Source organism: Desmodus rotundus, chromosome 7 (genome assembly GCF_022682495.2).
Source record: "Desmodus rotundus isolate HL8 chromosome 7, HLdesRot8A.1, whole genome shotgun sequence".
In the NCBI taxonomy this organism is placed as follows: domain Eukaryota; kingdom Metazoa; phylum Chordata; class Mammalia; order Chiroptera; family Phyllostomidae; genus Desmodus; species Desmodus rotundus.
In genome coordinates, this window is record NC_071393.1 from 121,189,397 (window position 1) to 121,206,211 (window position 16,815).

At 42.3% G+C, this 16,815-nt stretch overlaps 1 protein-coding gene across 1 annotated transcript; it reads right to left on the reverse strand.

Annotated features, from left to right (window-relative positions):
- Positions 1-11,717: 11,717 nt before the first annotated feature.
- LOC112311521 (small ribosomal subunit protein eS27-like) lies at positions 11,718-12,037 on the reverse strand. Its single transcript, XM_024567908.2, has 2 exons — positions 11,894-12,037; positions 11,718-11,828 (listed from the first exon to the last, which is right to left on the reverse strand). Exons 1-2 carry the CDS (start codon positions 12,035-12,037, stop codon positions 11,718-11,720), a joined length of 255 nt encoding a protein of 84 aa, XP_024423676.2.
- Between the last annotated feature and the right edge of the window lie 4,778 nt (positions 12,038-16,815).

Here is a 16,815-nt window from a genome sequence, read left to right on the forward strand (position 1 = left end):
TAATCATCACCCCAGAAGGAAGAGAGGCTACCAGCATGTCTGAACCCCTGGTAATATCAAAATAGTCTATACTTTCTGGAAGGCTTGCTTGATGCTAAGTGCAGAGATGACATTATGTAAGATGCTCAACAGATGTCAACTCATCCACATCAACACTGACCTTCCTACTGTTATATAGCATTTCTTACAAAAGATTCAGCAAATGGCAAAGGAGTACCTTGTGGTTGGCAGTCACAAAATAAATCAGCCACATGTAGCCTTAGTCCAAGTTCATGTTTCCTGATACAACCAAAGAGAGTTTGAGTTCACTGAAAGTGGAAAGTCGAACAGGACATCACACAAGGAATGGTTATTTTGAGACCTGAATGAAGGAGGGGAAAGGCTTAGCTTTGAGTTGATTGTTTCAGACTCTGGAACTATTAATCATCTCTTTGCAAGGACCTACCTGATGTGACCCAACTCTAATGTGCTGCCCAGAAAAACTGGCAGGATTTCAGCTTATGTGGCCAAACCAACAAAGAATTGCTCATCTTGGCTCATCTCATAGCCTAAAAGACATGAACTCAAGAAATGCTTCTAAGTAGCAACAAGTGGGGATTACAAGCAGAGCACACTAAATCAGCCACTGATTAATTTAAAGGCAGGCTGGACACCAGGTAACTGTTGAACCTTGGGCAAGTCACTGGGCCTCGGAAATCTGTAGAAATGAAAAACTTGATGGCCTCTTCCAGTTTTAAAACTTTACATAGATCTCTTTCCCTAAAAACATATGTTTCCATGACAAAGAGAAAGAAAGGCATTAAGGAAGAAGATTCTGTTGTTCTCTCTTGTAGGGCTGCTGTATCCTTCTCTCTGGCGCCGAGACAGATGACCCAGGGAACACTTCATTGGTTTCATTTTGGGTTATGATATCTCTACCAAAAATTCTCTTGAATGATAATATTGGGCTAGATCTGAGTCACTCATCTAATTACTAGGCCTACACAGCTGTAATTACCAGGCCAAAACCAGATTGGTGTTCATATAATAGAATAAAAGGTAATTCTGCATGTTTTGGTTATTTAGAATTAGTCTTTCACTGTGCAGATTCACTTGAAAACAGTTAACTTGTCTTCAGGGATTGGTTACTTTATTTAGCTGTTTCCAACCCACAATACAATACTAAAGCTAAAAGGAGACGTTTCTTGTCTCAGAAACTACCAGCTCTCTCCAACCTCACTGGACATAAAATTTCTCCTCCATCGGTGCTCCCTTACTTACAATGGTCAGGATCTTTACCTATGGATGTATTCTCCGAGTTATCAGTCAAAGCAGCCCCTAATTTCATCCCAAGCAGAGATGGCATTTAGTTCTCAGTGCTTGTGAACCAACCGCCATGAATTAAAACCACACCGTGAATCAACAGTTTTTGTTGTTTTAAGTCTGTGGAGTAGGGTTGGTGGGCCCAGTGGGCCCCCAGAGGTGACCCACTTCTGATACCCATACCCACTTCCGATTATCACTGCAACTCAGGTGTCGTAATAGAAATGGCATACACACCTAAAATCATGATTTATCCACCAGTTCACTTGCAGCTAATGAAATTAAACATGTGTTACCTTTTGGCAAGAGATTTCTCACCTGTGACATTTTGAAATGTTACATCTTGATAAAGGATATGTTTTATCTTGAGAAGTTGAAATAGTGCTTTGATAATAGTCCTAGAAGAGTAACTTCAAGAGAACTGTTACTAAAATTTGCATTAACAACATGAAATTAATTATTTTCCTAGGAAATGACTGTGTTGGGTCCTAGAGTATTGACTTTTGTAATTGTGAGCTTTTTTCAGGGTCACCATTATATGTGTTAAAACTAAAAACAGGAAAAGACAATTGGCACATTTACTAATAATCCATTTTAATAAATAAATTATTAAGTATTAATAACTTCATTACATTTTATCCTGATTATAAATGATCTTTATATGAAAAAACTTGTATTAAATTATGATATATTGACAGGCAGTGATGGCTAAGGGAAAAATAGGACTAGTATTACTGCCAGGAACATAAACGACACCTAACTGAAGGTACTAAATCTATAAGACCTGGTCAGAGTTCACTTTATCTGGTGGCTTTTAACTACCTGAAAATAGACCCAAATCAGTGAGGACAGACGGGCTCAGGCCTGTCATAACAGATGTCGCAAAATGCATGTCCTAAAGTGTATGCATTACTCCAAAGAATGTCTCTCGCAACACTCTCAACGTTCATTGACTCTTGCTTTACAGATAATCTACTACTACTACCACCACCAGCAGCCAGTTGGAGGAAGAGAATGCGCTTCAGGGCAGTACCTTGAGAGTGGCAATAAGGTAACCGTGAGGGCAAAAGATGAAAACTGTAATCATACAGTTTTTGAGAATTCAAAACAATAGCAGTTTGAGAACAAATATTCTTAACTGCTTGAAGTTTGGGGGGAAAATAATGTATTATAACACAGTAAGTAGAGTGATTCTTATTTATTCTGATACCTAAAGGGACAAGGAAAACTTGGGGGTAGAACTGCATTCTGTTTGAAAGATATAGAAGTTCCATCTCAAAGCGGTGGACCGAGTCCCAGCATCTCCCAGGCTTCCTCTTTCAAATTCCTCAGAAGTGCCAGCGCAGACGTATAAAATGGGATCAAGACACCTGTGCTGTGCACAGGAGGATCGGCACCAACAACACACCGGTCTGTGATGGCCTTCTGAAAGGTGGGACGTCTGTGGCGCTGCGTTGATGGCTAACTTTGGGCTGAAAACGCTGCAGCCTAGAACATACCTAGAATAAGGCTACGGCTGTGGATGGACAAGTTCGCCTCTGCAGATTCCCAGAGAGACCCAAGCCTGAAAGTCACAAGACTGAGGGGCTAATTAGGGTTAGCAATCACACGTCTATCCCATCCCCTCTCACTCCATTCAGTTAGGACAACTGACACACCTCAGTGTTAGCCCCAGGCTGAGATCAGAAACTGATCTTAAAAACTGGGAACAGTTGGTGTAGATGGAGCCAAGTTCCCAGAGGGCAGGGGGCAGGAAACCAGCCCACTTTCCCATTTCCTGCTCTCACGTCATAAAAGGAAGCCTGGACGCAGGCACAGAGGCGTCAGCCCCGTGGGGAAAGGTGTGCTGGGGGAGAAGATACACCCCATCTGCTCACATTAACCATCCTCATTCTTCACTCAGAAACATAAATGAACCACAAGAATTACCAGACACTTGAGGAAAATACACCTCACATCAAAAGCACATACAAAAAAGAACAACTTGAACAACAGAACATTTCACCAGAAAAAAACATATGGTCCAAAAACAGAGCATTTTTTAATTCTAATTAGTAACATCAGAGAAATTTGAGAAATATTCAGCCCCAAAACAAAAGTGAGCTACTATTTTTTAAAAATAGTAATCAAAAATGAAATAGAATTTTGGCAAATTTAAAATTGAATTTGCCAAGCAAGAGCTTCAATAGAAGGATTGGGAATTAAAGTACAACAGAAGAAATCTCCTAGAATGTTGAACAACTAAACAAAGATGTAAATATGAGATAAAAATTGAAAGATATAGAGGATTATTCTCAAAGTCCATCATCTAGCTAAGGAGTTCTAGAGAAAATGTGGAAAACGATAATCAGGGAAACAAAAGGAAAAACACACTTCTTGAGCTGACAAAGATTGATATGTCTCCTTCATGCAAAGGGGGATGAATGAAAAAGACTCACTTGTAAAACAGTTCTTATGCCGTGGACACAGACTACAGTGTGGTGGTGGCCGGAGGGTATGGGGACGTGGTGCTAAGAGGGGGGGCTGAAGGGGAGGAAAAGGGGACATCTGCAATAGTGTCAACAATAAGAATAAAGGAAAAAATAAGAGTTCTTTAAAAATGTCAGAACACCAAAAGTAAAGGGAGATCTAAAATGCTTGGGAGAGTAGTAAGGGAGAAAGAACACTCAGGTGTTGGACAGGATGAACAAGCAGACTGGTCTTTAACTTTGCACCAGCAACGCTGGACACTAGATGACAATGGAGCACATTTTGGAAGCCTTAGGGAAAAGGTATTTTACATACAAGATCCTATACCCAGCCAAATTATCATCCAAGTATAAGGTGAAATAATGACATGTTTATATGTGTATGTAAGTACTTGGAAAGCTTACTTTGTCAGAGAAATTATTCAAAACTTGGAAATAAGCAAAGAGATAACCAGGTGTTTTGTGGGACTGCTGGGGGGTTTTGGTGCAGTGCTGGGCTTGGCTTCCTATTGTCTGGGCCATTTTACGACTCTGTAGGAACAGAGGTTAACTCATCCAGAGGATGTGTATCTGAGAGAGACTCGAATAACCTCTGCACTGTTTATGGCCGCATCACACGTTAACCAGTTTGTACTTAACCCAGCAGTCTAACCCCAAAGCTTGTACAACTGTGTATCAATACCTAGCTTCTGAAGTGCTTTTTGGACCAATTTTGCTGGTTTCTTCATTAAATTATAAATTGAATAAAATGTTTGACAAGTGTTTATTTTATATTTACCTAAATAATTCCCTGTATTATTTACACAGGGAATAAGTTCCCCATATTCCCCTTTCTAAAAAATTACTTGAAATTCATCCCTGGCTGGTGTGGCTCAGTGGATTGAGCACCAACCTGTAAACCAAAGTGTCACGAGTTCGATTCCCAGTCAGGGCACGTGCCCGGGTTGTGGGTCAGGTCCCCAGTAGGGTGCACGCAAGAGGCAACCACACATTGATGTTTCTCTCCCTCTCTTTCTCTCTAAAAATAAATGAACAAAATATTTTTTAAAAATTACTTGAAATTATACTTCAGATAAAATATAATTTCTTTCTCAATGAATGCTAGCACACTACCAGTTTATGTTAATAATATTTTATGCCATAATACTGTAAATACTGTTGGTCTTTCATTTTTAAATCAAATCATGTGAGATACCAATAGAGTGATATTACAAACCCTAGCAAGTCCCACAAGTCAGGAGCGAGAGGGGGACGCAGAGAGGGGCAGAACACGGTCAAGGGGCTAATTTCCTCTCACACGTGGGGGAAGAGAAGGGAGACCACCACAGTTAACAGAATAAGAGTGGAAATTTGTTTTCTAAGGTTACAAAGTCAACCAGTTGAAAAAGTTAAAGTTAATACTGGCAAAAACTTTTTAAGCTGGGAATTAGGAGATAATGTTAAGTCAACTAATTTCCTAGTCATCATTATATGCAGCCAAAAGATATAGTGTCTATATCTATAATTCAAAAAATAGGTGCGTAAGTACATAACAGAATTACAGTACAAACCATCATAACTAAAGTCTGAAAATGGCTGAGAGTGGTCTTCTCTGGAGATTGGGACGATGGATCGAGTAGTGTTTTGGATGGAATTGTGTCCCAGTCAAATTCACGTGTTGAAGTCCGAACCTCTAAGGGCACTATATTTGGAGATAGGGCCTTTATGGAGATAATTAGGTTCTCATGGTGAGGCCCTGAGACCACAGGACTAATGTCCTTACAAGAAGAAGAAGAGACACCAGAGACTCTCTACTATACACGCACAGAGAAAAGGTCATGTGAGGACACAGGAAGAAGGTGGCCATCAGCCAGCTAGCAAGAGGGTCCTCTACCAGAAACTGAATCTTCCAGCACCTCCACGTTGGACATCCAGCCTCCGGAAATGTGAGAAAACGAGTGCCTGTTGTTTAAACTACTCAGTGGGTGGTATTTTGTTACAGCAGCCCAAGCAGACTGATACATATGGAAACTTCCAAAGGGGCTCTTAGGTACTGGTGATTTTTTAATGTACGTAATTTTTTATGATATTCAAATGGAAATTATTATAATATTAGGCTTTAAGATAATTAACAATTACAAATGTGACATTTAAAGAAAGGGAGAGAACAGATAATTTTACCAGGTAATTGACTACCATGCTTAGAGTGGTAAGAGGGGGAGGCAGATATCACATTGAAGGAAACTTGAACAGTTATTTAGCCATCATGAAACTGAGATTCTTAGAATGTACTAAATCTGACCCAGTGAGTTTTAAAGTGTTTACCCTGCCTTGGCTGGTGTAGCTCAGTGGATTGAGCGTGGGCCTGTGAACCAAAGGGTCACTGGTTCAATTCTCAGTCAGGACACATGCCTGGATTGCAGGCCAGGTCCCCAGTAGGGGGTGCATGAGAGGCAACCACACATTGATATTTCTATTCCTCTCTTTTTCCCTCCCTTCCCTTCTCTCTAAAAAAATAAATAAATAAAATCTTAAAAATAAAATAAAAGTGCTTACTCTGTAACAACATCTGGTAAGCTAAACAAAAAGAACATAAAATCCCTTTATCATTTACTCTATTTTCTAGTCTAATCATATTAAATCAGAATTTTTGTTTCTCATATACAAAGGGGGGGCCAAAAAACCTGAAATTAGTTTATAAAAAATGTGCATTTATTCTTATGTGTTTAAACTTCAGGCACCTTGAAAGTACTCTCCATCTAATGCAATACACCTACAGAGACATTTTTTCCACCGCTCAAAACAGTTTTTGAACACACAGTTTTTTATGCCTTTTAGTGCTTCTGCTATTTTTGTTTCATCTCTTCCACATTGGCAAAACGTTTCCCTTTGAGGACTTTTTCATCCGGGGAAACAAAAAGTGTTACTCCCGGCAAGGTCAGGTGATTAGGGAGGGTGGGGCAAGGGGGTCCTGCTGTTTTCAGTCAAAAACGGCTGAGCACTTAACTTGGTGTGGGCAGGTGCACTCATAAATCCCCCAACACGAAATGGGCGCATTGAGATTCTTCAAAAAACAAAAAGTCACTGAAGCTAAACACAGCCTCTCACAACAATGCCAGCAGGTACACTGATACAGATGAGTTCCCAGAACCCTCACCTAGCTGGAGAAGCCTGAACTACAAGGGGTGTGCCCTTCAGAAGATAATCCTGGGTTTTTTGGGTCTCCCCTAGTATACATTGGTCAACCGACCAATTCACAGTCAAAAATAGCGTTACAGACCTGCCCACTCCATGGGAAGTCATATTTTGACAAAAGCCTATTTATAAGGTATTCCTGTGACTCAGTTTTCTATCCCTACAGGCATTGTGATGTAAGGACTAACCCCAAAGGGAGCTGTGAAACAGTCCAAAAGAGCCACAGCTCTCTAGGATGCTTTTCAAGTTTCTCAGCAAGGGGCCGTATTAAGTAGATCAGGAAAAAGTTTGAGAAAAACAAGACTAGTATAGAGTTATCCCTGGGCTTTGTTTTTGTTTTTTTTCCAAAGCAAATCCCAGGCTTAAATTTTATTACATGCCACTCGAGTTGTCTAGACAGTATGTGGAAAACGCTTCTGGAATGATAGCAGACAAATTTAAATATTGTTAAACTAGATATTGGCGAATGATTTGTGGATCTGGGCACAGGGGGCTCCTAGGGTTTGTTGTGAGCGACAAATAGAGCCGTTTCATTACTCACTCGCAGCTATTTCTCTGATCTCTCAGAATGTTCCTTAAGCAGTCTCACTGAAGAACTAGGGGAAGTATTAATAGCTTCAGCAAATGTTGGAGAAATGAGATCCCCTGGCCATGTGACGCCACTGTCCAGATGAAAGAGGAGATGCCTGACATCATACCTGTTTTCACCATCTGCGGGCCAGCGGAGACAGGGAAAAAGTGAGCACACGCCTCTGGCACTCATAGCCCTTCCCAGACATCCAAGTTGCTACTTGATGTTGTTTTAATTAGTGCAGCTCCCACTAGTGGGAGCACTACTGGGAGGAAGTTAGAAGTATTTTCTTCTGCTTCTTTAATTGTTTGACCATCCAGCCTACAAGGTACCAATGGGTTGTCTGTAGCCACACCCTGTAGCCACACTCTCTCTACCACCTACCTGGCAGACCCTCAACCTACACCAACCCTTCCAACCTATCCTAGTCCCCAAACCCTCACTCTAAGCATTCATGCTCTTCTGTCTCTGTCTGAATCCTAAAAATGACATGACTCTGCCCCTGGGGCCATCATAAAAAGGGGGAAAGGGGCAGTGTGGTTGATGCTGCATCTCGGATATATTCAGAAACTTTTCAAGAATCATTTTCACAGACTGGCCATGGAAAAGGTGAGAAGGTGAGGAGTATAGGATCGGGAATGGCACAATGGTTTTGGAGTAAAGATAGTAATTGTATATGAGAAAGAAAACTGTGGCTAGTGCATCTTACCATATGCCCCAGGTAGCTGAAAAGGAAATGCAGGGGCTAATAATTTCACAGTTACATGGCTGCCTCTTAGAGTAATTAGTATTGTCCACCATGTCTAGGGAAAGACTCTTTAACTTTTGATATGTTACTAACAACCACAACAAAATCAGTGGTTGGAAGATATGTCCAGAAGCATTTAATCCACCTACTTGCTTTAAGGTTTTATTGAATGAACCTTCTCAAAAATACGTAAATCAACCCTCAGCTTTGTCTTGTACAAAGTACTCTCCTGTACTAACAGACGTCCTCATTTAAATGATAATTAATGAAAGACAAAGCTCAATTCGTTCTTTTATTCAAAGAATGAGTTTAGGGAGACACCAACAGGCTGGAAAATAAGATTATCTAATGATCTTAACTCCACAGGGATGTTTGGAAACTACTTTTGATAAATCTCAGCTTGTCCTGATAACTGCTTCTGTGACTTTGGCTTTCGAATGACAAAGCTCTCGGAAAGCTGTCCACTAAGTGTTCAATGGAAACTTGGAAGTTGATAACCACTGATTTGTTTTCTTAGACTGTATTTCCTCTGCGTGTGCTTGCTCTGTATTAACTAACAAGGAAGGGGAGGGCAAAGTGAAGAAATCAGTATTGACCTTAACATATAGAAATATTTTTCAAGGAAAGAAACCATCATCAACTTTGTGGATAATAAAATTACTGGTAAGTAAAGCTAATGATAATAGTTCTGTGGTCAGTGAAATAATATCACATGCTTCTGTTATAGGAAAATTTCATGAAGAGGAAAGCTAGGTACCAGCTCAGCTTCTTTAACAAAATTGGGTCATACAATTTATCACAAAAGAAAAAGTTCTTCTAAATTCTGAAGGGGCAACTGAAATAGTCAATTAAACATCAAAAGGTTTTACAGGTAGTTATTCAACTAAATTAGAGCATTTTTATGTAATCTGTACATTGTAAACCTAGTACAATTATAGACAAGGATGCCAATTTTCTAAGAAATGGAGTATAGATTTTCCTCTGAGTTAAATAAAATTACCATACTTTGGATTCTCCTCTATTGTTAGCTGATCAACCTAGAAACAGACATTGCTTTTCCCGTGTTAAAAAAAAAATCTCCTCTTGATTCCACTTCTCCCCCATTTCTTTGGTTCCTTCCACCCGACTCCATCCCCTCACCTCGGCTCCTTTGTCACAAGACTAGGAAAAAAAAGTAGTTGCCCTTTCTCTCTGCTGCAAATTGCTTCCCTCCCATTCCCTGTTAAATTCACTCTAACTAGGTTTTCCATCCCAGAGCTCCATGGAAACTGACTAAATTAAGGTCACCTATGAGCCCAAGTTGCTAAATTCAATGGCTGTATTTCTGTCCTCATCTTATGTGACCTGTCAGAAGCACGTGATACATTGTTCACTACCTACGCCCTTTCTTCCCTTTGCTTCCAGGGAAAGCACCGTAATCACCTCTCTGATCGCTCCTTTTCAATGGCCTTTGCTGCTTTCTCCCTTTGTATCAACCTCTCAGTGTTGTGACACCCACGGATTTAGACTTCAGTTCTTCTGTCTTTTCTATCAACATTTGTTCCCTAGGGGATTTCATGCAGACTATAAAGCTGTCTCTCTGTGATCATTCCCCCAAGCGTATCTCCGTATCAGACTTTTCTCCAAACTCCAAACTTGTATATCCATCTGCCTCCTTACCATCTCCGTTTCAATGTCTCAGAGTCAACATGTCTGAAACTAAACTCCCAATCTTCTACCCCAAAACCCACTTCCCCTCCAGCCTTCTCCATCTCATGCTTAAGGTAATACATACCACAAGGTGCTCAGACCCAACTCGTGAAGTTTTCCTTGATTCTTCTCTTTCTCTCACGCCCCACATCCAAATCATCAAGTCTTTCCGGCTTAACCTTCGAAGTATGTTTAGAATATGACCACTCCTTAGACCACTACGGCTGTCATCTTGGTCTGGATTACCATCACCTCTCTTCCCTGGGTCACTAAATGGTCTCCATGTTTCTTCTCTTGTCCCCTTACAGTCTACTTAAGACAAACTTCTGCCTGCTGGCCAAATTGAGCCCACCATCAGGTTTTGTACCTCCTAAGAGCTAAATGATCAAAGAAATCAAAAGAAGAGCATTTTGAGGCACATAAAAATTATACAAAATTCAGATGTTGACGTCCATAAAGTTTTAATGAAACACAGCCACACGTGTCCATTTACATATTGTCAGTGGCTCCTTTTGCGCGACAACAGCAGAGCTGAGTGACTGTGAGATGAAGTGGCCCACAGAGCCTAAAATATCTAGTCTTCAGCCCTTCACAGAACAATTTGCCGACCTCTGATACATTCTCAACAGACCAGCTGGAGCGGTCCTTTTAAAACTTAAGTCAGATCAGGTCGTTGCTCTGCACAATGTCCCTTAAGTGGCTCTCCAGTTGTCTCAAAGCAAAAGCCAAAGTCCCCACAGTAGCCAACAAGGTCCCTATGATCTGGCCCGACTGCCTCACTGTTTTCATTTCCTACATCTCCCCTCCTGTTGGCTCTGTTCCCACGGCTCTGCCTTCCTGCTATCCCTTAATCGCAGTGCCAGACTCCCTAACCAGACCCTCGGCATTGCTCACCACTGTCTGGACCGCTTTTCCCCCAGATTGCTCTACGGATAAACCCATCACCTCCCTCAGGCCTTTGCCCAAATGGCACCTTTTTAGTGAGTCCTGCACTGACCACCCCACTTAAGATTCTACCCTGTTCTTGTTGTAAGCATGATCCCCTTACCCTGCTGTTTTTTTTTCTATTGCACTTATCGCCTCAAAACATTCTGTGGAATTTATGTCATGTTCTAATAAACATAATAGAACACAGGCTCCACCAGGACAGACGTTTTTGTTGGTTTTATTCACAGAACTATCCCAAAAGTCTAGAACAATCCCTGGTACCGCGTAGACACTCAGTAAGTATTTGTTGGATTTAAATTACTTTTCCGATATATTATTATTCATGTCTATGTCACAGACATGATGCTGAGCCCTTAAAATGCATCCTCCCAATATAACAGCTTATCCGGACTAGCTTCACTATTTGGTAAGTACCTGCTTTACAATATAGTTAATATAGTTGGGCATCCTCTTTGGTTAAAAATTAGAGATGGCTTTATATATCCTTAATAACTATGAGAAAAGTTTCAACCACACACCCTTTCCTCTGTAAGAAGCCTATCTTTTGAGGCATCAATCTTACAGGAAGGATGTACTTACGATCACCAAGCTAAAAACCCTGAAGATCACTGAGATTCAGTCTAAGCTTCCCTTTTATAAACCTAGAGTTCTTCTGGTCCCCCACATCCAATAACAAGCATTTGAATGAATTTTTTTTGGCTCAACTCACGCAATTATTAAATACTGATTACATGCAAGACATGTAAATCAGAGACTTTTTTTGTTTCCAAAATGTATTTATTGGGATGGTTCCCACTCCTCTTGATTTGGGGAGCTTTCAGTGCTGCTTCCTTCTGAAGGAGCATCCTTCTGGAAGCCTTGCTTTTCCCCCTGTAGGCCAACAGAGGACCATGGAGCAGCAAAAACACAAAACTTCCTCTGTGCATGGCTAAAGACGTAGCCACCGACAATGTGTAAATGAACGAGTGTGGCTGTGTTTCATTAAAACTTTACAGATGTCAACATCTGAATTTTACAGCATCCTGGGCATTTCGCATCCAGGAAGTAGGAACTGGGGCTCTGCACCAAGCACTTCTTCTTGTGTTGCCTTTTCCCTTCTTCTGGAGAGGGAGGAAGGAGGTCCTTAGCGGGAGGCATGGTGTCATGGGGAGGACATCACCACCAAAAAGGGCAGAGATTTTTAACTACCTCCCAGTCTTTAAAAACTTAACATCTAGAGAGGGAGACAGATGTGTTCACAGCAGAATAAAAATTATTACAAAGGGTTTCTGAATGTTGGTATAGAACAGTGCTACCCAAAAGGAGTATAAGGCAAGTCACCACGTCACTGTAAATTTTCCAGTAGCCACATTAAAGAAAGGTAAAATGAACCAGGTCAAATTACTTTTAATAACATATTTTATTATGTTATTTATTACTATTATGCTAACCTAACATATATAAAATATGATCATTTTGACACATAATACAAAACTTACTGAGATAGTTTACAGTCTTTTTTCTTATTGCTAAGTCTTCAAAAGTCAATGTGTAATTATGACACTTTGAAATTTGGAAACTAAATTTTCTTCAGGAAAAAAATTGATCTATATTCGAAATTCATGAAATGTACAGTTTGAAAAATAGATTTGCATACCCAAGTTGTTCTAAAAGGACTTAAAAATTTTCCCATAGCAAACTGAATGTTGATTTTTTTAACTTGAAATTCAATGACTGTATTTTGCCATGTATAATGCTCATCCATGTTTTTGTACACATTATACATGGGATTATTATACCCATATATAATGCACATCTTTATTTTTCCCTCAAAAATTTAGGCAAAAAATGGTGCACACTATACATGGCAAAACATGCTAGTTAATATTTTAAATTATGGTTTTGAGTTGCACTAGCCACATTTCACCTGTGCCAACAGCCACACGCGGTTAACGGCTCCCACAATGGGCAGAACGGGTTTACAGCAGGGACTGCCAACTCTTCCTGTAAAGGGTTGGAGAGCAAGTATTTTAGGTTTTGCTAGACATACGTACCCCTGACCTAGATTAGGCTTGGGGGACAGAGAAATCTTTAAGAAAGTCAACCTTTACGAAGGTTCCCTCAACCATACCCATCACCGTAAAGAGTCTGCTCATTAAATTCTTAGCTAACCTCTCTGAGTGGGCTGTCTGTTTCCTGCCAGCACCTTCACCGATTCGGGTAGATTAAAGGCAGATCACGGAGTCTTGTGTGCCAGACTGTACAGTTGGGCCTCTGTTCAGCAGACGACGGAGAACATCAAGGATCTTCACACAGAGTTGTGTGGGTTGTGGGTTGTGCTGTATGACCACACGTGGAAGCTCTTCCTCGTAAGAAGGGGGTGACAGGATTACGGAGAATACAAAGAAGGAGGTTGGCTGGGGAGGTATTTCAAGAAGAGAGTGAACATGACAAAGTCATCGACAGCCCGATTATCATGGGTACACACTACTGCCGCGAGGAGGAGTAAGAGCGGCCTGTCGGTTCTCGGCAGAGGCCGTCACGCCTCTTAAGCGCTGAGTGAAACGGCTCACATCCCCTCCAGTGTTCCAGAGTGCAGCCCACTGCGGCACTTCTGGCTCAGTGACGGGTGTAGCCCAAGGTCCCCACATCACCATTTCCTGATATTAGTCTGTGGTTGGTTCTGGGGACCAGATAACCCAGTATAAGGACGACTAGACATTTCCTTCAAGCTGGTAAATGCTTGTCCTCTGACAAGTGGCACTTTACAGCGGGGTTCCCCAAATGTGTTCCCGGAACATTGAGAATATGGTTGTACTGCATGCACACTAGGTAAATGGACGAGGCTGCTCTCAGCCAGAGGCGACCGCTACAGAGGCTCCGGTTGCCCCAGACCTCGGCCGGCTTCCCTGAGGGTGAAGTGGTTCGATACAGAGGCACAACTGCAGCACACCTGTGACACACTAGTTGAGCAGCTCTGCTTTGGAGTGCCAGCTCCGCCTGCACAAGAGTCTCTTCCTCTCGGGGGTCTCTCATGACTTATTGTCAACCTCATGCAAGGTGTTTGATCTCATCACAGACACGGGACTCCTCCCTTGAGCCTCTGAAGCACAGCCAACGCCACAGCTAGCCCACAGTGGACATTAATGCAAATTACAAGAAGGTACCCTTGCTCTGGTCGGACATTGCCCAGCACCAGGGTGTGACAGCAGCCAGCTGAGATCAGGAATACTTAAATAAGGTCTTATTAAAACCTCATGGGATTATAGAAATAAGAAGTGACATCACTCAGTAACTGACCTTACGAAAGGCTGGTTACTCATGCTTAACTCAACTTGGGGCCCACGAGAAGGCTTGCCTCCTTACCTTGCTGGGGAATTCTCTAGCTCTCCTGCCCCTCGCTCTGTCCTTGCGACCCTTTTAGCTAGGAGATTGACTGTCCATTCCTATTGACTGGCTCTTCCCTAGGTAACTTGAACTCTGATGAAAGCCACATCTGCATAGCAAATATTGTAATACATTTTCAACCTCCAATGTTGTACTAAGCTTTAGGATCTATCTTGATGATGCCCAGGACCTCATGGGAGCTGGGCCAGTTATCTGACCTTTCTTGAAGCTCCTACTCTGAATCTGGGCCACCCAGTAGCTAGGCTAATCCCACTAATCCAATAGTGTAATCCACTAATCGTAGGTGCAAGGCCTTGCACTTTGGCCAACTTGACCTTAGGCTTGATTTTATTAGGGAACTGACAGAGATGTGTACTTTTTACTTTGTATAAAGTAAGCATAAGAGGGTCTCCCATGAGTCCCTCTAATGCACACAGGGATCAAAAGCCCCCTCAACTAGTTACATGTTGGATTTGTGTTCATCTAAGTTCCCACCTGTGTCCTAGGAAACTCCAGTTGCTGGATAGATGGAGTCTTCAATAGCAGCCCAAAATGCACCTGGCAGGCTGAGCCTCAGAGTGAAAATGTGGCAAGTGGCGAGCTTTTTTCCAAGTGTGGGGAAGGTTAACATGACCTAAAAGCAAAGCTCCTCTGTTCCTTGCCAGGTATGAATGACCTTTTTGTGAGGAATGAAAGAGAAGCTGGGTGACACATACCTGCGTCACGACACTCAGCCAGTCTGTCAGATCAGTGGATGAGGTCAGAACTTGCCCAACTTGTCACTGTCAGCCAGTGGAACAAAGGGAAGGAGGAGAAAGAGGAGGAAGAAAATGAAGCACTTTTGAGCTGAGACATGAGGCACAATCTCCTCTCTAGAGCTGCCTTAAAGTATGCCTCTCCTATCTTCTTGCCAAAGAATCAGGGGGCCTCTCAATGTACTCCCAGCTGACTGGAGTCAGACACCGAATTCTCACCAGGATGGCACTCCCTCCCTCTGAAGGCTGCACCTTGGAGGCACAAGAGAGGCACCTCTCCTTGGCTGTCCCCAAGCGTGACTGACAGCAGTCCTGTGCCCCTTGCCCTTAGATGCGTTCTCTCAGTCAATATATTATTGTAAAGGCCAACAGCTCTGCTGCTCATTCATGACCAGGGAACAGAAAACCATGGCCGAACAACATGTGGGACTGAACTTCAGTTCTGTTCTTTACCTTCCAAAACCTACTTTTTGACATCTGAAACTCATTACAGTGCTTCAAAATTAAAGGGCTGTCCACTTTGCCCCTATTTCCTAGCCACAGCCCCAACACAGTAGAGGCTGTGACATCAGTCGTTATAGGGTCACACTCCTGCAAGTGGCTCCCTCGCCCGTCAACGTCTTTAAGGAGATGGCAGCGGTAGAAAGACTCATCATTCCTATCATGGGAATTACGCCGCCTCCTCCTGCCATCGCCCTTGAAGAACCGAAGACGGTCCATTTTTCGTTTTAATAGCAAGGTTTCCCGTCCCAATGCAGGGAAAGATCCTTGCTCTCCAGTGGAAGCGAGGCTTACTCAAACTGCCAGGCCTATGTATGTTAAGTGTAGGTAGGGACATTGTCATCGCTATGATTTTTTACTGGTATTATTCCCACCCCTTTCCTTTTGGAAATAGTGATTTTTTAAAAATGGAAATACATCGTGCTATCCTCTGCTTTAAAGTCTCCATCAGACTCCCACTGTACTCAGAATATAACCCAACATCTTTATCACCAGGGCCTACTTTCTAGCCCTTTCCTAACTCTCCAACCTCATCTTCTGTCACTATTCCTCCAGTTTATGACACTCCAGCACATTGGTCTTCTTCAATGCTTTCATTCCAGAAATACACATTGACCCCTGACTGGTGTGGCTCAGTGGGTTGGGCATTATCCAGCAAGCCAAGGGGTCACAGGTTCGATTCCCCGTCAGGGCACATGCCTAGGCTGCAGGCCAGGGCCCTGGTTGGGAACAGGGGTGCAAGAGATGGCTGACAGATGTTTCTCTTGCACATTGATGTTTCTCTCTTTCTCCCTCCTTCCCCTTTCTAAAATCAAAAAACAAAACAAGGCAGAGATCAGAGTTTTGCAGATCTAGGTCAAAAAAAAAACCGCCTGAGCCAAGGAAGATTTCTCCCCCTAGCACCTTCAGAAGGAACAGAGCCCTGCTAACACCCTGACTTCAAACTCCTCACCTCCAGATCTGTGAGGACAAGCTTCTGTTACTTTGGTGGTAAATTGCTATGGCAGCCCTAGGAGACAAATACACTAGCCCATATCATGCTTACTCTGTGCCAATGCCTGTGCTAGGCGCTTCGCATTCATTTTCTCCTGTATTCTTGGGAAAACATCCTTGCAATCCCCCTCAATGAGACAAAGGGTTTAAACGCCTTGCTCAAAGTCTGCCAAGGAAAGGTGAAGCCTATATTCAAATTCAGATCTATCCAACTCTGAAGCCCATGCTCTTTCCACCAAGCCCCTACTTCTGCATTTAATGAAGTGTTTTCAAGTCATTAAAGAATAGGGTCTGGGGGTC